Source organism: Poecilia mexicana, unplaced genomic scaffold (assembly GCF_051168715.1).
Source record: "Poecilia mexicana isolate PSO_F unplaced genomic scaffold, ASM5116871v1 scaffold_6, whole genome shotgun sequence".
In the NCBI taxonomy this organism is placed as follows: domain Eukaryota; kingdom Metazoa; phylum Chordata; class Actinopteri; order Cyprinodontiformes; family Poeciliidae; genus Poecilia; species Poecilia mexicana.
The window spans coordinates 9,601,717-9,624,098 of NW_028263375.1; the positions used below are offsets into that span (position 1 = coordinate 9,601,717).

The window sequence follows — 22,382 nt, forward strand, 5'->3', positions numbered from 1 at the left end:
GAACAGCTGCAGAGCCAAGACGCGGAAATGGAAAGAGAAATGACCTACACTGGCCACCGTAGAAAGCGAAGCGACTTCAAACTGGACATTTCAGCATTATTTTATTAATAACCTCCAGTCTGAAGTAATTTCTGAAAGAATAATGAGTAAGTATTCCTAGTATACAGGTTATAACTTTGGCGAGCCCAATAAAGACTATAATTCAAGATTATTTTAGGCCAAATATTTTTAGTTTTATGATTTATTTGAGTTTGTTACTTACTACTGATCATAAGAAAAGAAAATATCTGTTATCTAAAAAAACATGGAATGATAAAATAAAACTATTCGCTCTCGGAGCGTGTATGGAGCCAACTATCAGTACAACATACCAAGAACTACCCTACCCATAATTCCAGTAAAGCTGTTACTATGGAGACGTTGCTAACCTAGACTATTCCCGGAATTAGAAAGAGAACAAAAACATTTCTGGCGTGTCTGTTCGACTAAGTGGACGGAATTTTAATGACTAAACCAGTGAAATAACAGTATTTATGCTTCCTCATGAAACTGCATAAAGTTTTTGGGCAGCATTTTTCTTTTTTCCTGTTTACATCCGCGAGGGTTTGGCGCTGCTAATGCGCGCGAGTTTTCAAAGAGGGGGAGTCGACGTCACGCGTATGTTCAACAAGCTAGTTAGCTGGCTAACTTCTGTTAGCTTCTGATTTTAGAGTTTACTCCCCGGAGAACTGCTCGGAAAGTTTTGTTAAACTCTGCACTAGCAAAAATAATCGCCGTCTACAGATACCGTTCTATGTGAAAAGGTTTTATGCTTTTGTTAATGTAAAAAAGCAACTAAGTTTTTTTTAAATCGCTGCTTTATAATGTAAACAGCAGCATGCTCAACACTCAGCACTCTACAACATCTTGGATGAGCTACTAAAAGGAACTTCCAAGTTTTTTACCCCTTCCACTTGGTAAGTTATTAATATACATATCTGCTTGTGACAACAAAAATTCAATTTAACATACATTTTACTTATCTTTTAAGTTAACGCCTGACTACACTGCTGCAGCGTACCGAGCTGACCAGACTGTTTACTCTTCTTTCCAAGCAGGCAGTGCAACATGTCCATTGATTTTGACAGCGCTGCCCTTCAGACTCAACATGAGGAAGATGAATACGACCAGGAGGACTACGCCAGAGAACAAGAGGTGCAAAACATAGCATGTCACAGTGTTAAAGGACCTATTTTCCTCAGCTTAATATTCGGCTCTTTCTACCATGGCTATTTATTTGGATCTACAAATTTAAATACATACGATAACTGCATCTAATTGTTTTTTTTTTTTTAATTCCGTCTTAATGACATTAAATGACTATACATTTCCAGGTTTAGGTCAGTTAGCAGCATCAGTATAAAAGTTCATATCAAAAAAGTTTTTAACATGTTAAAAACAAGATTAACAATAATAGCAATAATAATAATAATAATAATAATAATATACTACTATAACAGAAAAATACTGCTGTTATTAGAAATAAAAATATTGGATTCTGCAACTGAGTCGGATCACTTTTTATTTGGTCATAATGGCTACCATTACATCCGGAGAAATTGGGTGGAAACTATAAAGGTTTATAGCACCGTTCCTGCTTGAAGTACGGAGTTGGCAACATCGTTGCTTTGGGCAAGAGAGACTGGTAGACTTTCTAAAACAGATGGTGTTGTATGGAAAAGACGATGCTGAAGCGGTATTCAAGATATCAGTCAGTAACTCAAGCTTGGCAACAAATCGGTCTTACAAATTGGCATTGATCAAAAGCATACAGCCAAGATAGAAAGGAGTTGAAGAATAACAAAATTAATGTTTTGGATTGGCTACTCTCAGTCGCATAGAAAAAAAAAAACATTACTAGAGGTGAAAAGGTGGGTGAAAGTAAAATAGCCTGGAAATCTATGGGATCATAAAAAAAATGGCGTCAAACTAATGTACGAAGCTTTTGGAGCCATCTGTCTGTCTGTCCACTGTAAATATACTTCAATGTTTTTCAAACACAAAGGTCAGCCTACTATAAAGTATTTCTATGTGCTTTACAGTAAATGTACTCCACATGTTGTTGAAGCTTCTTTTACATGAATTACTGCATCTGTGCAGCCGGTCCAGTCACCATGTGGCTCTGCTGAGGTGTTAAGGAAGTCTGGGTTGCTTTTATGATGGTTTTCAGTTAATCTGCATCATTGGGTCTGCTGTCATCCAGTCAAACACACTGGTATCATCAACACCTTTGATTTTGGCAGTGTGAGAAGGCTGTCCTGGTACATAAAACTGAAGTGTATTGAGATAAAAAATTAGATAAAATTGTGCAAAGAACAATTAGAGAAAGTGAAAGTTGGCCTGTCATGATAAGAAATTTTGCTGGACAATAAATTGTCCCAGAAGTTATTGCAATAAACAATAATACTGCTGTTTTGAGACCATTTTCAAGTAATAAAATCTAATATAAGTAATATTTAACACTGGAACTGGAAAACATTTTAAATATACAAAATAAATCATAGAAACAACATCAGATTAAAAAATGAATTACCTATGTAGTCAAAATGTTCCTTCAAAAAAGTTTGAGGGAAAGTTTAGGCCAAAACACCAGACCACAGGCTTTTGTCCTCCAGTTTTTGGTAAGAGAGAAAAATGATAAATCATGCAAATAGAAATGATTGAGCTCATCTTTATTTATCATGCGATTAATTAATTGATTTATTGCTACCGGCCTAACAGGGAGAGCTGTCCACTGCTGTTGGATTGTGATTGTAAATGATAAATCTACCAGGTTGTTCTCTGCTGTTTGTAGACGCAGTAAAGTGTTCATTGTTTGAATGTCACAAATCACAGCCACCCTCTGACAGGCCCACCTCCACTTAGCTGTTCACACCCACAATCTGTTAGTCCATGTGTCTGAGCTATTATTGGCTCGGTGGAGAGGCCTCCTTCCAGGTGTGTCCCGCTGAAACTCGCTCTGCCCTGCAGCCTCCCTACTTTCTCCTTCCTCTGAGTCGATTCGTTTCCACTCTTGACCCCATTTGAGCTCGAGTTAGGAGGGAAGAAATGTTGCTGAGCTGCTTGCTGATTAGATTTAAAACTAACTTCTTCCCTCCGAGTTCATTTTATTTTATCAATTCGTAGTAACCTACTTATTACACACAACTGGTCAAGGGGAACTCGTTTGCTGCCAGTAACTGGAATGTTTCTGCTCCAGTTAACCCTGCTATATGTTTTTTTTCTGAACAATGGAGGTCTTTGGGAGCGAAACGCAGTGATGTCACAGGAAGCCGATGACATGCCGGGCGCACTTTGAATGTTTCACACAGGAGGTCATCTCCGCAGATGTATTGGGATATGTTGGTGGTATAGATGGAAGCGGAGGATTTTTTATAGATGTGTAATTGTGGTGATATGGGTCCGTCGGTCGTGGACACAGTCGAGGATCTGAGGAATATTCAGGAATCTTTGTGGGAAGTAAGTCCAGCAGGTTCTGCTCGTTTCTGAAAGCCTGTTTACTAACACAAAACTTTCTCAGCTTTTTTTAAAGGTGCAAAAATGTATAAACAAGGCATTTTATTACTGATTCAAGTAAAAATGTACACATTTGAAAACTTCTGGTTAGTTAGTTGAACGACTATCATTTCAAAACAAATAAATTTTTTTAGTTTAGTTTCAGAATCTTCATAAAACATTTAGGAAGATCAGAAAATACCTTCTGTCACTTATGAGAAAACAAACAAAGTGCCGCCTCGCCTTGCTGCTTCTCACGTCGTCATTGATCGGCTCTCTGTGTTATTTCTTTACACTGTTAGTTTATAACTTTGTTGCTGAGCAACCTTGCTGACTAATCTCCATGTGTCGTGTCTCTGCAGCTGCACAAGCTGCTCACCGACTTACCAGATGACATGCTGGAAGACAGCAGAGACTCCTCCTCCCCTGAGCTGGAGTGCTCTACCTACAGCAATAAAAACACCGGCAGCAGGTAGCGCGTGTTTCTGTTCACCCATCAGTCCAGTCTGGAGACTTTAAGAAGTGGTTGAAAGTGATTTTGTTTTCTCTCAGCCCTCAGACGAAGTGGAACCAGGATTGGTCTGATCATTCGCATCCAACCTCTCACACACAGGTTGTCTTACTTTGTGTTTGTATTAAATCTACGACCGAAACGATTAATCGCGATGAATCAATTATTCAAATAATCGTCAAATCAGTAATTGATTACTTGTTAACAAACATTTTGCATTTAATATGGAGATATTTATAGATGTGTTCTACCCAAATCTCCTCAGGTCGCAGTTTTAGCTTCACCTGATTCAAATTCTATAAATAAAAATCTGCTATTAAGTACCTTTTGCTACCAAATTATGTCAATCATGTCAAGTCAAGAAAGAGCTGAGCTTTTCACATGTTGATGTTAGAAGTATTTGTTTTAGCTGCAGATTCATCCTGTGCTACAAATGATCAAACGTTCGCTGAAGCAAATCTGTTATTGCATTTTAGGCAATAAATGTTCATTTTGTTGTATAAAAAAAGGAACTAAATTATTTATTTGCTTCTTTTCTTGTATTTGTAATACTGTATGAAAAATACATAAGTGAACAAATTAAAAATCTGCCAGTTTTGCTATCTGATTAATCCATGACTAAAATAATTGTTGGTTGCAGCCCTAATTAGATCATTTCTGTCCAATATTCAAAGTAAATAAAAGAAAAACAGATCAGTAACACTGTTACTGTTTCTCTGAAGGCCTATGAAGTCGACTACAATCACGGCTCGCCTGATGGGTATGCGTACGAGGACGGACATGCTAACGGACACCTGCCTCACAGTCTGCCTCCCGGCTGGGACCAGGGTCGTCACTTTGCTCAGGAAAATCGAACAAACATGGACTCGGATGAATATGCAGAGACCGGGGATTATTCTGCAGAGTGTGACCCACGGTTGTTCCTTGACGGCACCAGAAGCAATCTGGATTATAACGGCGACGGAGGCTACAGGAGTCCGCAGTGCCAAGGCGACAACAACACCAGAAACCATTTCCAAGTGAGTTATCCACCTTTGTCTGGAGAAATCCTGAAGTTTTTGTTTTTAGTTCCATGTGCGTTAATAAACAGTTTTTCTTTGTGTTGATCCTCAGAAGTTAACCGCTGGACCAAGTGACCATGGCAACAATCAGTTCAAGGTCAATTTTAACCCTCAGCATCCAGCCCACCAGCCAAAACTGTTAAACCCTCATAGTGCTCAGCAAAAAGATCAATTTGAACAGCTGCAGAGGGAATTTCTTGATTCGACCCAACGTAAGTTTCAGTGATTTGTGTTTTGATGCTGCATTAAAGAACTGCTGGTTTTATTGTCTTGTTTTTTTCTTTTTGAAGTTTTAATGTTGGTGAAATGCTGAGGATTGAAAAGCCTTACAAACTAATAGCCTACCGTATTTTCTGGACTATAAGGCGACCTTAAGACCCTTTAATTTTATTTAAAAAAAAACGACAGATGCCTTACAATCCGGAGTATTTTAAAAATACTGCTTTTATTAAAACTGTGAATAATTTGGGGATTCAAATGTCTGTGGCGTTTCAGAAACTGCAGACAAGGAGCAGGTCGCGCAGCTGCAGGTGTTAAACAAAGCTCAGCAGAGGCAAATCGAAGACCTGGAGCGGAAACTGGAGGATTCACGCCGAAATATGAGATACATCGAGCATCAGTTTGCAATCGTCAAAGGTTAGTTTCACTCCGTTTGTCTGCACACTATGAAAATAACCACATACATGAGAGCCTGCTGTTATTTTTAACAGATGAAAAAGATGGCCTGGCGGTAAGTTTCAGGGAGTCGAGTCGATTGATTGAAGAAGCGAAGAAAGGAGAAACTCAGATGCAAAACAAACTGAAGGCTCTGGAGCAGCAGGTCCAGATCCTGAAAGAGAAAGACCAGGAGGTAAACGTTTCAACGACGCTGCTTCACCTCTTCATCCCGACTGCTTATTGCTTAGTTTATTTGCTAATCTTCCATCAACAATCATTAAACTGTACAACAATGTATTAGGATCATTGTAGATAGAAAAAAGGAGTACATTTTTGCCAAAAAAACTCTGAAATTTCAGAAATTTTCTTTAAAAAAATTCTGAGGTTCAAAATTGAAAATCTGCTTGAAAAAATTCAAAATTTAAAAATGTCTGAAGTTAATCTCAGAACTTTCTGAGATTAATTTTTGAGATTTTCTGAAAAAATCTAAAAAAAAAAAAAAAAAACCCCAATGAGATTTCAAGAAAATTTCTGAGCTTTTTTTGTTGTTGCAGAAATTAACTCCTTTTTTCTGCCTGCAGTGGCCCTAATATGCTGTCATAAAACTGATAATGTTGTCATTTAAAATTGCTTTATGTAGCATTTGTAAACTGCAGTTGAAAACAATACCTTCGATATGCAGAAATAATGCACATTAAGTAATTTAAGCTGATGTTCTTCCTTCCTTTGCTTTAAATATTCTGTCATTGAAATCATTTGGAGAATAAATCAGGTGTTGTGCTTAAAGCCGAAGCGTTTCGTGTTGCAGAACATGAAGAAGCTGAAGGTTGCTGACGCTGCAGTGGACAGCATGAAGCAGCAGATGCTGGAGCTTTGCCGCTCTGACACGCTGTCCAGAGCGCGGCAGCAGCACGACAGAGACCTCGCTGTCATGAAGGAGCAGCACGACGCGGCGCTGCTGGCTGTGCAGCAGAAACTCGACTCCACCTCCCAGGCTTTGAACGACCAGGTCAGTAATTTTATTTGGAACAATTTATTCATCAACGGTTTGTGCAGAAACATCATAAGTGTGGTTTTTGTGTTGCTCTTGTTTGCTTTCCTGCTTCTAGGTTGATGTTAGTCAGAAGTTGCAGCAGCAAGTTCAGCAGCTGGAGCGCCAGAGAGAAGAAGAGCAGCTGGAGAGAGCCAGAATCGTCAATTCTCTGAGCCAGCGCCTCGAAGAGAGTCAGCAACAATGTGCCAAGCTGCTGCAGACGAGTCAGTAACGAGTCCAGATATGTGCTGGGAAAAGTATTTACACCCTCACAGATTTCCTTCGTTTTCTTCTGAGACATTTTGCAGAAAATGTCTTGGATCGTCAAATACCTTTTGATATCAGACATAGATAACGTGTAAATACAAAATGAGGTTATCAAATTATGATTTTACTCATTAAGAAAAAGTCATTGCCCCACTTTCCTTGTTAAATTGTGATTTTGCTGTGATTTTTTATTTTTATTTCTTATGAAAACTGAGTTCAGTGTCAGTCGCCACATCCAGGCCCAATTACTGCCTGACTTCAACAAAACCCGTCTGACAGCATGAAGTAGGCTAGAAGACCTCTTAGACCAACACATCACGCTCTGATCCAGAGAAATTCAGAATCAAAGTTGAAATACACTGCAAAAACGCAAAATATAACTACACTGGAAATGAGACTAACTTCGAGGATTCAGACTAGTTCTATAGGCAGATAAATTAACCTGTAAACATGGGAAAAATGTTATAAACTAAATAATCTGCCAATAAAACAACACTTTGATCAATATTAAGGACATATTTACTTAAAACAAACTCCTTTATCTTGTTGAAACGTTACTTTTAACTTAGTTTGTCTTATTTCAAGTTTACTGAGACTAGACCAACAATTCTTGGTAAGATTTTGTGTTTTTGCAGTGTAATCGTTAACTAGATTATAAAGACTCCAAAAAAGGTAATTTGCTGAAAGAACCAGATGATTAAATGGAAAATCTGTAGAATGTGTAAATTTTTAATGGAACTAATTGATTAGTCGTCAGAAATAATCATTAGTTGCAGCCAAGTGAAGTTAATTCTGCAAAAAAAGAAATTTATACACACCAACTTGACTTATTGCTAGTTACTGGAAACATCAATGTTGTTCCCTGAACCATTAAAAATGAGTAAATACTTTGTCACAGTGCTGTATGTATTAAATATCAGGCATTTGCTGAACCTGATGTGGTTAGTTACTCTTTTGTTTTAGTTGTTCAGTAATTTTGCTTGTTTTTCTTCAGATTCTGTTCAGGAAATGAGTCAAATGCAGATCAAACTACAACAAGCTCAGTCAGCCAAGACACTGAGCGAAAACATAAACAAAGTTTTACAGGTTTGCTTTCCATTTACTTTATTTTCTTACTACTAAATTACTGTTAAATGTTCTCCAGAGACAGGGCTGTGCAAACCTGTCAACCTAAACCTGTTTTTGTTCACCTGAAAGGAGGACATGGCTGAACTGAAGGAGCAGATTACGCTGTATGAGTCTGCCCTGAAACACGGCGTTATAGCGTTTGACCTCAGTAACGACTGGGAGAACCAGCTGTCTGAATCCTGCATGGATCTGGGATTAAAGAAACCCGAAAGGAAGAACGGAACAGTTCACAGGTAGGCTGCGATCACTGGGATTTTACGCTGCCTCAGAGGTTAACACAGGGTTTCCTGAAACCCGTTAGAATTACTTGAATTTCAAGTAAAGTGCTTGATATTCAAACTGCAGTTTTGTAATAAACATTAGATGAAAAGCAAAATTAGGAAAACATAATTTACAGTTGAAACCTGGTATTTTTTTTTTTAACAAAAAAAGAGATTTTTTATGACTATCTGAAGTTAAATGAAACTAAACTTCACTTGTTTTAGATTAGTTAGAATTCCAAAATGATTTGTATTTACTAAATGCCAGAAAACCTATCAAAAAATTTGTTATATATATATATATATATATATATATATATATATATATATATATATATATATATATATATATATATATATATATATATATTAGGGCTGAAACGATTCCTCGAATGATTCGAGTACCTCGATTACTAAAATTCCTCGAGGAAAATTTACCTGCCTCGAAGCTTCGTTAATTTATGTTTTATTAGTTAGCGCACCGTGTTCCGGCCGGGGCTTCATTTGCATTGCGCGGAGCTCTCACTTCCGCCTCTGAGTTGTTGACAAAAGCTAAGTCTCAGCGGCATAAAGTCCAATCTTCAAGATTGGCCCGTGGGGATTTTATTGATTGATGATAATGCCCGACTTTTTATCGTTTTTGGGGAACCAATAAGCATCCTTAACATGACTGGGGAATGCCTGGAGTACGGCAGCATTTCTCCTCCGGGGCTGCTGGTTGAAACGAACGGCGGGAAGAGCGCTGAGGTGAGCGGATAGACTGAACAGGGCGGGCGGCTGAGTAGCTGATGCTTACCGTGTAAATGTAGCTTTACCGACGAACCGCACAATAAATTTCATATCCCGGTCTGAAGAAACGGGTGGCGGAGCGCATCGTACATGGCTGGTAGATGAGTTTCTGAGTGTGACCAGTGAAGGTGTAGTAAATATCCCGTATTGCTTCCCCCCGTGTTCGTCCCCCGGTATAACGGTTCGTCAGTCCGCTGGTCTATTTCCTCCCCTCCACCCCATGTTCGTTCATTCGCCCTCTCCTCCCACTCCAGGCGGCATTTCCCGTATTTTCAAACCCAAAGCGTGACAGGTTAGGTGGCAAGGTGAGTTTAATTAATCTATTAAACTCACTGAAGATGAATACATAAACTAAAAGCTGGATTGTAGACATTTTTTATAAGCATATTTGTGAGCCTGCCTCTTTGTTATTAAATTCAGTATAATTTCAGATTTTTCTATAACTTTTCTTCTGGTTAACTTAGAAAGTGAGCTATTATTGTTACAGGTTAGTTTTCTAAACTACAAAAAAGCAACTGTTAGGGATGCTCAAATATGAAAAATTGGACTGATATTGATATCTGATAGTAACACCGGTATTATGCCAGATTTACCAATATTTCATTTTATAATTTTTTTTATCCGATTACTCGATTAATCGTAAGAATAATCGATAGATTACTCGATTACTAAAATATTCGTTTACAACAGCCCTAATATATATATATATATATATATATATATATATATATATATATATATATATATATATAATATATATATATATATATATATATATAAATATATATATATATATATATATATATATATATATATATATATATATATATATATATATATATATATATATATAGCAACTTTTTGTGTATTTAATTTGAGCATGAAGGTCATTTAGCTTTGTTTGTTTCAATGTATTGAATATTTATTGATCTGTGTAATTGAAGTAAAGGCTTGGCTTAGGGCTGGAAGATAAATTAATAACAATATATATCACAATGGATACGCGATCAATATCAGTAGACAGAATATTCAATATATAGAGAACCACACAGCATTGTGGGAAATGTAGGCAGAGGAAATCCTTTAGCTGCCCATTTTGGTGGAATCAACTGACTCTCTCATTCTTTGGTTACCTAGCAACTCGGTCATTCTTTGGTTACCTAGTAACTGCCACAGCAGCAGTTTAAGGTTCCTTCACTGGTCCTCAAAACTGCTTAAAAATAATAAACAACAGTGTGGAGTGAAAACTGTGGACAAAACAGGAAAAGTCACACCACCAGTTTGGCAGTAATTCAGTAATTCATTTAAAACAAAAACTTAATAAATAATTATCAATATCGGCCAGCATTAGGTTGGCTTATATTTTATACATAAAACAGTTATTAAAATCGGGGAACTGTTTTTATTAAATTAGTGTTTTGTCACATGTGTTTAAGAAACATTTAAAAAACATTAAACTTTGTTATATTTTAATTTACCTTGTCGAATGGTGAATACTATCACAAGACTTTATTAATAAGAGTAAAAAATGATGTCACAGTGAATTCAAACGGTCTATTTTTTAGTTAAATTATGTTGTTTTTATCTCTAAGTGTGGTGCTGGAACAGTTTGAAAACTTACCTTGAAGAATTCTTAAATTTTACTGTTGAAAAGTGAACGAACCTGCAGACGTAACATCAGATCTCTTCCGCTGGTACTCATGAAACTTACAGTTCTCCCTTTGACTCTTCAGCACCACCATGAATCACCTGTCCGACTCCAAGCTGCCCAAGGAGGAAGTGTTGAGGCTGCTGCGTGTGGAAATGCAGCGCTGCCTGGGGTGTTTAAAGGGGAAGAGGCAGAAGATCAACCAGCTGCAGGAGGAGCTGCGGCTCGCTCAGGGGCGAGTCGGGGAGCTGGAGGCCCAGCTGGAGGAGGCCAAGCTCTGCTCTGCAGTAAGGGCTCCCCCTGGTGGACGCTTTTAAAGATTAACTTACATTTACCAGCTTGTGATCCTGTATTGACCTCAGTCAGTGTATTTCAAAGAGATTTTACATGATAGACCAACAGAGTCGTGCATAACAGTGAAGTGGAATGGAAGCAGTTGTTTTATCCTATTATTTGGTTTTTTTTACAATGTTTGTATCTAGTCTCTCTGAGTCTGTACATTTGAACAAAATTGGTCTTCATAAAATGGCTGGATGAGATCAGAGCAAATCTAAAGAGACCAGACTGCAAACTTTTGAAATCAAGTTTTTGATAGAAAGAGAGAAAAGAGAAAAATGATCAATCAGGCAAATGGAAATCAATGAGTTAATTGTAATTATTATTTGCGACTAGACAAAAGTTAATTTGTAGCAAAAAGGCCTTTTGGGATTGAAACGGTTCCTGATTCCTGGTTTATCTCATGAAAAACTTAAAACATTTTAAATGAACAGTTTTACACTGCAACAAGACTCCAGCACACTAACTGAAGTTATTCTTGTTCTGAAATAAATGATTTTTCCTCCTCAGGCCAGAGAGACCAGCCAGAGGAAACACCTGGACACGACTGAAGGCTCTCAGAAAGAGCTGAGATCGCAGGAAGAGGCACACCTGCTGGAACAAGTGGAGGTTGAGTTTTGTCCATTTTCTTTACCTTCTTTGGTTTATTTAAGACAAAATGTTAAGTCTGTTTTCTTGTCAACTTGTAGATGCTCGAAAAGAAGAATAAAGAGCTGAAACAGAACGAGGAAAAGCTGAAATCTGCCAACTCTGAGCTGTGCACCAAAATGAGAGAGATGATCCAAGAACTGGACCAAGAAAAGCAAGAAGCTGCTCAGAGGTAAGACCCATGGCAAGATGGGTTTATTTATTCATCTGCTGAAACGATTAATCGTGATTAATCAATTATTAAAATAATCATAAACTAATTTAGTAATCGATTAATCATTTACTAAGGCAATTTGCTGAAAGAACAGAGTCAGAGCAGGAATTAAGCTAAAACTGCAAACTATGAACATTTTGCATTTAAGATGAAAAAGAAACATTTGTTTGTAAATATATTCTACCCAAAACTACTACTCCAGTTATTGATCAGTTAATCCAAAAAATGATCAAGCATGCACTAAAGGAATGTTATGCTGTTGCATTTCAGGTAATAAAATATATTTATTATTTAAAATAATAATTGAATCATTATTTCTATCTGATTAATCAATTAATCGTAAGAATAATCGATTACTGAAACAATTATTAGTTTCAGTCCTGATATTTATAAATCATTTGCATGTTTTTTTAGGACTGAGCGGATAAATCAGCAGTACAGAGATGATGTAGTGAACCGGGTCAGAACAGAACTCCTGCTAGAACACAACGCGGAGGTGGAGCAGCTGACTGCACAGCACCAGGAGCAGATTCAGCAGCTGCAGTAAGTCTCTGTCCCTAAAACCGAAATCTGTTCTCCTTTACACGTCGCTTAACGCACCTGTTTTAACTTCCTCCACAGAAACCAGCTGTCAGAGGTCAGCGATAAGATGTTGGCCGTGCAGGAATGTTACATCTCTGTGTGCAAAGAGAAGTGTTTCCTGGAGGAAACTCTGCAGAAGAAACAGGAAGAAGAGAGTAGTGAAGCGCTGGAGAAGCTGAGGGGTGAACTGGAGGCTCAGCATCAGGCCGCCATGCTGAAGCTTAAAGGAGACTGGACCAAAGAGAAAGAGGCTGAAATCCAGCAGGAAGTGAGCTGCCATGTTGCTTCCACTGAAGCCAAATGGAAGAAGGAACTTCAAAAGGTCTGAAACGATTAATCATGATTAATCGTTTATTGAAATAATTGTCAACTAATTTAGTAATCGACTTTCGCTATCTGGAGTACATAAATTCATAATTATGTGTTATTGAAAGATTGAAGATTAAGACTTAAATAAATAAGCAATGCTTAGCTTGGTGGCTAAGCACTGGGGGAAACCTGGTATTTTTTAGCTGTAGGTGCATCATTAGCTACAAATAACTAAGCCTAAACTAAAGGAATGTTATGTCATTGGATTTTAGGCAATAAAATGTTTATTTTCTTGTCTAATAAAGTAATTGAATTATTTATTTGCATATTTTAATATATTTCTAATATTTTTTAAGTCTTCCCATGAAAAATCTGCCAGTTTTGCTACCCGATTAATTGATTAATCGTCAAAAGTAATTGATTGCAAAAATAATCGTTAGTTGCAGCCCTATTAAATATAAGAAGCTCACCTACATATTCTGACTGAATTCAGTATGTTTCGTTCTGTTGGGGTGCAGAGAGAGAAGACGTGGCTTCAGCAGCTGGAGGAGGCTAAGAAAGAGAGAAACGCTGCTGAGGTGAGCTGCCAAACAGACGAGCTCGAAGCCAGCGGTCGGGCAATTTCTGCTGAGGAGCTGGACTCCAGGCTCGCTGCCCAGAAGCAGCAGCTGCAACTGGAAGCTGACAAAGTGCAACGCAAAGCTGTGGCGGAAGCCAGGAAACTAATCCAGAGAGAGTTGGAAGAGAAACACCTGAACGACATGGCCAAGCAGGTGAGTTTTTTAAGCTAGTACACAGCGAATAAGCTTTACCTCACACAAGCTGGGATTCATTTGTAGGTTGTTATCAACATTAATCCTGTAAACTGTTAACCTTGTTTGTTATTTAAATGGTAAAGCTTAGTGGTAGACTAAGCACAGATTTGTGTTTCAGGTTGAAGGGGCTGTAACCCGAGCCTACAGCCGCTGGATCGAGGATCTGTCTTCGTTACCAGAATACCAAACTTTACTGCAAAGAGAAAAGGACAAATGGGAAGAGCTGCAGGAAGAAATAACAAAGGAAAAAGTAGGAGAAACTTGTTAATTTTAGGGCTGCAACTAATAAGTTATTATGATGATTAATCAATTAATCTGATTTTAAAAAATTTGGCAGATTTTGGATTTGTCATCAGATCACTTGAGCTTGTTTTATACAATATTAAAAATACATTAAAATATGCAAATAAACAATTTAATTCCTTTTTTTAAATTACAAGATAAACATTTTAGTGAATGCTTGATCAGTTGTAGCAAAAACAAATACTTTGCTCAGGCTTTTCTGTTTAACATCAATACAATATCAGGTTGATCTTTTGCTAAACCTGATATTAATCAATATCAGGTTGATTAATTAACTGCTAATTAAGAATCGCTCATTCTTAATTTGTTTTAACAAAATTAAGAATGAAATTTTTTCACTGAATTTGAACTAGGGGAAGCTAAATCTTTGCTATCTTAGGAGTTCTTGGGTAGAACATATTTATAAAGTTGTTGTTTTTTTTCTATTTTTATTGCAAAATGTTTTTCTTAATTACTGCTCAGACTGAGTTTTTCTTCCGGCAAATGGCCTTTGTTTTTTGAGTCTGTACACTCCAGTTAGTTAATGATTAATCGATTACTAAGTTGGTTGACAATTCTTTCAGTAATCGATTAATCCAATTAAGTGTTTCAGCCTTGGTAAATATAAGCGAGTTATGCAAAGAAAACCACCTGGTTCTATATGTCAGCAAATGTCCTTTTTTGAGTTTGTATACTCCAGTTAACGGTTAATCGATTGCTAAGTTAATCACGATTAATCAAATTAATCGCTTCAGCCCTAGTTATTTTTATAATTACTGTCAGTGCAGTTTATCCTCCTCTTTCCATATTTTTAATATTTAATTTTTTAATAAATTTTCAGGTATCCCAGGCCTTGCAGGAAGCAGAGGAAGAGTGGCGGAAAAACCAAGTGGAGCAGCAAAACGCGGGGCACCTTCAGGAGGAGCTGGCAGCTCTCAAGAGCCAGCTGGAGCAAGCTAGCAGAGAGCAAGCCGCCCTGCTGAAAGCGGAGCTGGCTGCAGCCCGAGCCGCATGGTTCAGAGACAAACAGCAGGAGATCTCCATCATCCAGGCCCGCAACGAGCAAACCTACCAAACCAAGCTGCAGGACCAGCGCAAAAACCTGGAGCAGGCTGTGCAGGAAGCCAGAGAAGACGCTGACCTCCAGAGGAAGGAGCTGCTGCTGCAGCTGGAGGCCAAACTTCAGCAGACTCTGAGGACACGAGAAGAGGAGTGGAGGAGCCAGTGTGAAGAGAAGGAGCTGGCTGAAAGGCGGCAGGAGAAGGAGAAGTTTGTGTCAGAGCTTCAGACGGCACTGGCCCAGGCCTCTGCACGGCTTCTCAGGCCTGCTGAGACGGAGCATCAGGAGGCTGAGGATGGCAGGAGAACCGGTGGATCCCCGTCAGAAAGTACCATCACAAACATCATTGAAACATCGTGCAGAGACATGATGAACAGAGCACTAACAGAGGCCAAGAAGGAGTGGAAGAAAGTAGGTTTTTGTTCATTTGTTACAATTTGTCTGATGTTTGTTCAGTTCCTTTGTTGTACACAAAAGCACTAGGGATGAAACGATTAATCGTGATTAATCGTTGATGACAATAATTGTCAACTAATTTAGTAATTGATTAATTAACAGAGACTAAAAACAATTCCTGAAAAAACAACCCAGAGCAGAAATTCACTCAAAACTGTACAAAACTATAAACATTCTGCATTAAGGATGAAAAACCTTTGTTTGTAAATATGTCCTCATCAAACCTCCTCAGGTGGCATAGTTTACCTTCACCTGGTTCAAATTTTTTAAAGAAAAGAAAAACCTCTTATTAAGCACTTTTTACCGTCCAATTACAAGAAGTAAAAAAAAAAACAGAATAGTGTTTGTTTTTAGCTCCACAAGCAACCTTTGCTACAAATGATCACGTGCACATGAAAAGAATGCTGTTTTTCCATTTTAGGAAATAAAATGTTTATTTTTTTATTTGAAAAATTAATTTTATTTATGGGCTGTTTTTATTCTGAACTCTTACATTTCCAGACCAGGCAAACAGAAAAAGTTTAAAACAACTTTGATAAAGACCAATAAAAGAGGCTTCTATCTACACTAAAAATATTTAACTTCCTTAGAAAGTCCCTGAGTCTCTGCTGCCCTTTTTTCAGATCTTATGAAAAGCCAGCTTATCTTTGATTATTGCTCCGAAGTGTCTGTAGTTGCAACAAACTGAATTTATTTACTTTTAATAATGTCTGTATTTTACTTTTACAGATGAGTGAAGAAAAGCTGAGCTGCATCCTAAAAGAGACGCACGAGAAACACACAAGACAAATCAACGAAATTCAAGGTGTGCATTGCACTTGGATGTAAAATATTGCGTTATTTTACACTTTTTAATTTCTATCATGACTGCCTGTTGTCTCCAGGCTCTCTTGCTCGGAGGAAGGAGCAGCCTGGCTGCAGGAAGGGATGCACTGAGAGTTTGGGAAAGCTGCAGAAGAAGAATCAGGAGCTCCACAGGCATTTAGAGAAAGCCTGTCGTCAACTTCAGCATCGCATCCGTGAGCACAAAACAGCAGTGCAGCAGCTTCGAGGTGCATTTAAGTGATTTAAACTTCTGTCATAAAATCCTGAACTCACACTGACTCTGCACCTCTGTTGTGTATTTATTTTTCCCTAAAATATAGATGAGCATGAAAGCAGCATTCAGAAGCTGAAAGAGGAACATCTGCAGCAGCTGGAGGAAGTGAAGAGAGCTAATGAATCTTCAGGGTTTGTTGTTCACATCCATCCATCCAGAATATTCATTATAAATTATTTTATCTAGTAAAAATTTATGTTTTCCCTGTAAATACCGAAGAATATGTTAATTTGAGTTCGTTTTATCAAAACAGACTGGAAAACTCTTACTAGAAAGCCTAAGCAGTATTTGTCGAGCCTTCTTCAAGTGTTCAGATCAACTGTTAAGTGTGAATATATTTGTTTATTTGAAGTATTTTGAGTTTTGAACTAACAGAATCACAAAGACCAGGAGTGGGATTGAATTATGCAGACATTTAAAGCTGAATTTTAAAGCCGTATAAACAGTGAAACATGGCCGCCTCCTAAAATAACGTCAATCAGAGCCGTAGCCAAAAGGAGCAACGTAGATCCACACAACTCAGACTTCCTTTCTGGAAGAGACGTAATAACAAACTAATAGATGTGGACAAAGATCTCTGGTCAGAACTAACGAGGCGTATCGGATCATTTATCGTGAAAAATTTCTTATGTTAAGATTTTTGATTTATCGTCATGATAAATTTCAGTGAATGTTTAAAAAAATTACTAAATAAATATCAGTACATTTTAAAATATAATTAAAGTCTCTATGTGCAGTTTAATAATAAAAATCAAATATTTTGTGTCCTGAAGAAGCTTTTTTTCCAATATAGATGTTTTTCAAGAACATTTATGCTTGTGGTGCTATGCAGTTACCTTAAAAAAAGCAATAAATAATTTTTCATCATCAGTTGTATTCTTATCACAATAACATAAAATATTATGACATTTACATTGGACACCTTCAAACCTTCTTGAAACATGGCAGCATCATACTGTGGGGATGATTTCCTGTAGCGAGGACAGAGAATCTGCAGGATGATCCTAGTAGAAACATTTTTATATTTTTTATTGTTACATCCTATGTGTGTTAGTTTGTCTCAAAAAATCACTACAAAATGCAGCAAGAAATATAAAAGGCCTAAATAATAATAAAATTAAAATAGTAAAAGTAATTCCACACAACTTTAAACATCTGAAAGTCTCCAGGCTTTTTAATTGGGTCAGATCAGTATAACTGTGGGAAACTTTTTCTTTTTTAAGTTAATTTTTTCTTCTCAGAAGTTCGGATCACCAACAAAACCTTCAGCAGGGCCTGGAAGAGATGAAGCAGCAATACCTCGTCACCGTGGAAAAGATCAGAGGTCGGTGTTGAGTTGGACGCACAGAAACTTCCCCTGAGTTCGCAGCAGCAGCAGCAACAAACAAATCCGACTGTGTGTTTCTGCCAGGGGACATGCTGCGCTACCTGCAGGAGAGTCGAGAGCGCGCGGCAGAGATGATCCGCAGCGAGGTGCAGAGAGAGAGGCAGGACACGGCCAGGAAGATGCGCCGCTATTATCTGACCTGTCTGCAGGAGTTACTGGAGGACGGGGGGAAAGCCACGGGGCAAGAGGCTTTAATTGTCCCGAACTTGTTCGCTTGCTGCAGTATTGCTCCTCCGGCTAATTGTATTGATCTTCCTGTCTTCTGCAGTGCTGAGAAGAAAATAATGAGTGCTGCAAGCAAGCTGGCAGCCATGGCTAAAGTGCTGGAGACCCCGGTAAAAAGTAACTCTGGAAAGAATTACTCTCCACCAAGTAAGTCCTAGATGAGGAAACAAAATTTACATTTTACCAGTTTTTAGATTTCTACTTGGGTCTCAACTGCTTCTGAAAACTTCCAAAGAGTAAAAAAAAAAAAAAAAAACTGAGTTTTTGGCAATACATTTATGTTTTTTGGCCGTTTCAAAAACCTCCTGATTGTTGAGTCAAATTCCATGGGGACTGCGCCGTTGCCTAGCAACTCGAGCGGCACTCCACCTGTCACTTAGCAACCCCAGCGGAGCTCCAGCACATTTTGTCAGCTGGTTTTACCGCTGTATAATTGCTGCAGGAAGAGACAAGTGTTTTGTTGTTGACTTACCATCCAGAAACCTCTTGCTGCATTCTTATTGGTTGTGCGGGAGGCTCTGCTTCTGCTTTTCAAAGATGTACAGTTGTTTAATTGTGCATCTTTTTGCAGCCATTTTCACAGGCGAATGTAAACGTTGCCTTGGGGGGCGTAGCCAGAAGCAGCCTATTTGGATTTAAAGTGACAGAGGCCCTAAAAGATTTCATTCTCACAGGAGCTCAGAACTAAAATCTCATTATCTGAGAATGATTTTGTATCATCTCAGTCTGTTTTGCATCGGCAGGTTGTTCGACGGGGGAATCTTCCGGCACCATTGTTGGCGTTCCAACTAGAAGTTCAGGTTTCCGTAGCAACCTGACGACGCTAAATGAACTTCCTGATGCGAGACCAGAGCAGCAACCCCAAAGGGAAAAGGTTTCTGCTGATTCAGGCCCCAAATCAACCGCAGCATTTAGGACCAAACCTTTAACTCAAACCTTTCACTCCGAGGACGGCTCCGTGACGAAGCCACAAACCTTCGATTCAAACTCTTTCCCTCACAAACCCTCCCAATCCCACGTGGGTTTCGCCGTTTTGTCTGCGAGGGGGAAAAGCGCCGAGTGGTTTCTGCAAAGAGGCGACTCCAGCAAGGCAGAGTTGGCGCGGCAGAGCCGGCCGTTCCTCGTCCAGGAGGCTCCAGTCAGAGAGGAGAAGCAGACCGACTGGAGCCTGACCGACTCGGACAGCGGCCCAAACGCAGCCAGACCGCGGCGCGAAGGCGACCCGCTCAGGCTTTTTTCTGCTAATTCAGCTTCGGATGCTGACATCAGAGCACTAGGGGTCGCCACTCCGGACGATTCGGACCTGACGGTGTACAAGGAAATCCCCAAGCAATCACTTCAGACTGAAAACAACAAGAAAGCAAAGAAGAGTCTGGCCAGAGAGCCGATCCCCGGCTCAGACGGCGACGTTTTCTCCAGGCCGCCGTTCTCTGAGCTGAGGCAGCGTCTGCAGGACAGCGGCTTCGACAGCCCCTTCTACCTGCAGAAATAACAGAGGAGGGAGAAGGTAAAGACATGTAGCCCAATAAAATGTGCCTTTGTTTCAGTGTTATGTTTACATTTAAAACAGTGGCAACATTCTTCATTACACCGCAAAAACACAAAATCCTGTCATCACCGTCTAGTTTCTACGACGTATTAGGGCTACTGGAGATGGAAAGAAAACTCAATCAGAAATTTTCTAGAAAGAACAAGGACATTTCTGAGCTCCAAAAGTTGAAAATTTACCGGAATTTATTTTTATTTTATTATTTATTTTATTTTGAAATTTTGAGATTAATCTGAGAAATTCTCTATAGTTTGAAAAGTTTTTTTTTTCTAGCAAATATTCAACTTTTCAGACTTGGACATTTCCAAGATTTTTCTAGAAATATTGAGATCAATCTAAAAATCTGTTTTTTTTTCTAGACTTTTCAAATTTCTGAGATTTAGTTTAGAAAATTTCTGATTTCAATCTAAAAAAAATTAGTTTTTTTTCTAGCAAATTTTAAACTCAGAAATTTCAACTGTTCTGGAAATATTGAGATTAATTTCAAAATTCCTGAGATTTTACTGGCAAACTTTGACTTTTGAAACTCAGGAATTTCCAAGATTTTTGTAGAAACCTTCTGAGGTTAGAGGATTTCTGGTGGACATGTACTCTTCCTGTTTTTTCTGTTTGCAGTCACCCTAATATGCCGTATTCTAGTCCAAATATCTTAGGACATTTGAAATATGAAGAACCAGAAATGACCAATGTTCAGACTAATTATAAAACATTCCCTCTTTCTTTGTGGTTTTACATCAAAATGAACAAACCAGATGTTCTGGTGAAGGTTTTTATATAACTTCAACTTCAATAGCAATAAATAAGTTTGGAGAATTTGACATGAAGCTTTTAAAACTGAAAACTTCTGGTTCTGTTTTCATAAAGTCAGCAGAATAATAAAGAAGGTCTATATATTAGTGAGGTTGTATCTTTACATTGGAGTCAAACCCTGAAAAATAATGATTCACAACAAAGCCAAATCTGTACAACATTCATGTTCATAATGAGTTTATTTAAAGCTTTGACCAGCGCTGTGCATAAAAAAAATAATCCTTATTTTACCCATTTCATAGATGAAATAGGCAGAAAGAGCCTCCACTGCACATTTATGACTCGGTTTACTTTATCACACGTGAGGATCTGCACTGAGCCAAAAGTAAGGGAAGTTTTGTGCTGGATGAAGCAGATAAAACTAGTTAATTATTGACCGGTGGAGTTGCTGGAGGCCAGTCAGCCTCCATGTTTCATTCTGTTTCGCATGACTGTGCAAAGCTAATCTCATTTGCCACTGATTTTAGCTTTGCATTCGCTAAGCTGCTGCGATTTCTGCATTGATCCTCCGTTTTTGGTCACAATAAGAAGCATCTGCAGCAGAACTACGGTTCCACAGTGCAGTTTGTAGCAGTGCATGTTAATTTAAAATGTCACCTTAGCTTTAGCATGTGCCTTTTTTGTTTACCTTTAATGAAATAATCACACTGTTGCTCACCAAAAACCAGATTAAAACACAGAAAAGCTCAGGAAACGTATTACACTCCTTATTTTTAATGCTACAGTTGGGTCATTTCAAATAAAATCTTGTTTTTTAAATGGATAAAAGTTGAATTTTTATTTTTAAAAACAGTATTTTTGAATATATTTTTAACTCCATCCACAGAGAAATGTCTGAAAGACACAAAATGGCAGCTAGCTCTCACTAAAGGGCGTAAACAGTATAAAAACCCAGATATTCAATCTCTGCTTCTTTGTTTGAAACGTGTTTTTATGTTCATATTTGTAAAATGTTTTAGATTTACAAGATGAGCTCTGCATGCATTATAATTGTTTCTGTATTTATATTTGTCATTTTAATAAATCTTGACTTATTTCAGACTGAAAATGTTTCTTTCTATAGGACCTAAATTTGTTTTACTTGGTTTTGCGTGAAAAGAATAACTTGGAGACTCGCTGACAAATAGGTCAGCGTGAAACGTTTCTGCTCCGATAACAAACAGGAAGATTAAATGAATTACCAACAACGAGCCGAGCCGCACCGGGATCCTCGGTTACTGATCTGGGTTTTCTTTCTTCCTTTTGTAGCTCCTGATAAAACGGTTTTAAATAAATATTCATATAGTTCAGAATCCAGAATATAAGGACTCCTACAGGGTTAGGGCAACAGAAGAAAAAACATCTGCTTTTAATCTCTGAATTCTGAGGAATTGAAAAGTCAATTTTGAAACTAAGAAAATTCAAAATTCTGAGATCAAACTCAGATTTTTTTTCTAAAAAGTCTGAATTTACAAATTTTGAGACGAAATTCCAAGATTAATGTCAAAATTCTGAGATTAATGTCAAAATTTGGAGAAATGTCAGAATTATGAGACAAAAGATTGAAATTGGACATTAACTTAAAAATTCTGGCATTAAAACCAGAATTCTGAGAAGAAAGACAATTTAAAGATTAATGTAAAAATGATGGGATTTAATACAGAACAGTGAGCCTAATGAAACAAATCTGGGATTAAAGTCAAAATTATGATTAAAAAAAAGTCAGAATTCAAAGAATAAATC

The 22,382-nt window shown here is 38.0% G+C and overlaps 1 protein-coding gene across 3 annotated transcripts; it reads left to right on the forward strand.

The window, feature by feature from the left end:
- The first annotated feature begins 113 nt into the window (after positions 1 to 113).
- On the forward strand, positions 114 to 21,708 carry cep152 (centrosomal protein 152). Of its 3 annotated transcripts, XM_088006200.1 has the most exons (26): positions 114 to 1,194; positions 3,897 to 4,006; positions 4,087 to 4,147; positions 4,768 to 5,064; positions 5,159 to 5,318; positions 5,602 to 5,742; positions 5,817 to 5,956; positions 6,572 to 6,772; positions 6,873 to 7,020; positions 8,058 to 8,149; positions 8,261 to 8,424; positions 10,974 to 11,175; positions 11,735 to 11,833; positions 11,914 to 12,044; positions 12,501 to 12,629; positions 12,708 to 12,990; positions 13,496 to 13,750; positions 13,911 to 14,042; positions 14,916 to 15,545; positions 16,320 to 16,395; positions 16,475 to 16,642; positions 16,736 to 16,820; positions 17,931 to 18,013; positions 18,101 to 18,257; positions 18,345 to 18,448; positions 19,045 to 21,708. In XM_088006200.1, the coding sequence occupies exons 1-26, from the start codon at positions 1,108 to 1,110 to the stop codon at positions 19,791 to 19,793; spliced, it is 4,884 nt and encodes a 1,627-aa protein (XP_087862326.1). In that variant the 5' UTR covers positions 114 to 1,107; the 3' UTR covers positions 19,794 to 21,708. The 3 variants fall into 3 exon arrangements, with proteins under 3 accessions (XP_087862326.1, XP_087862323.1, XP_087862324.1); XM_088006197.1 differs by having other exon boundaries at positions 18,101 to 18,448; XM_088006198.1 differs by having other exon boundaries at positions 17,934 to 18,013; positions 18,101 to 18,448.
- The last annotated feature ends 674 nt before the right edge of the window (positions 21,709 to 22,382 follow it).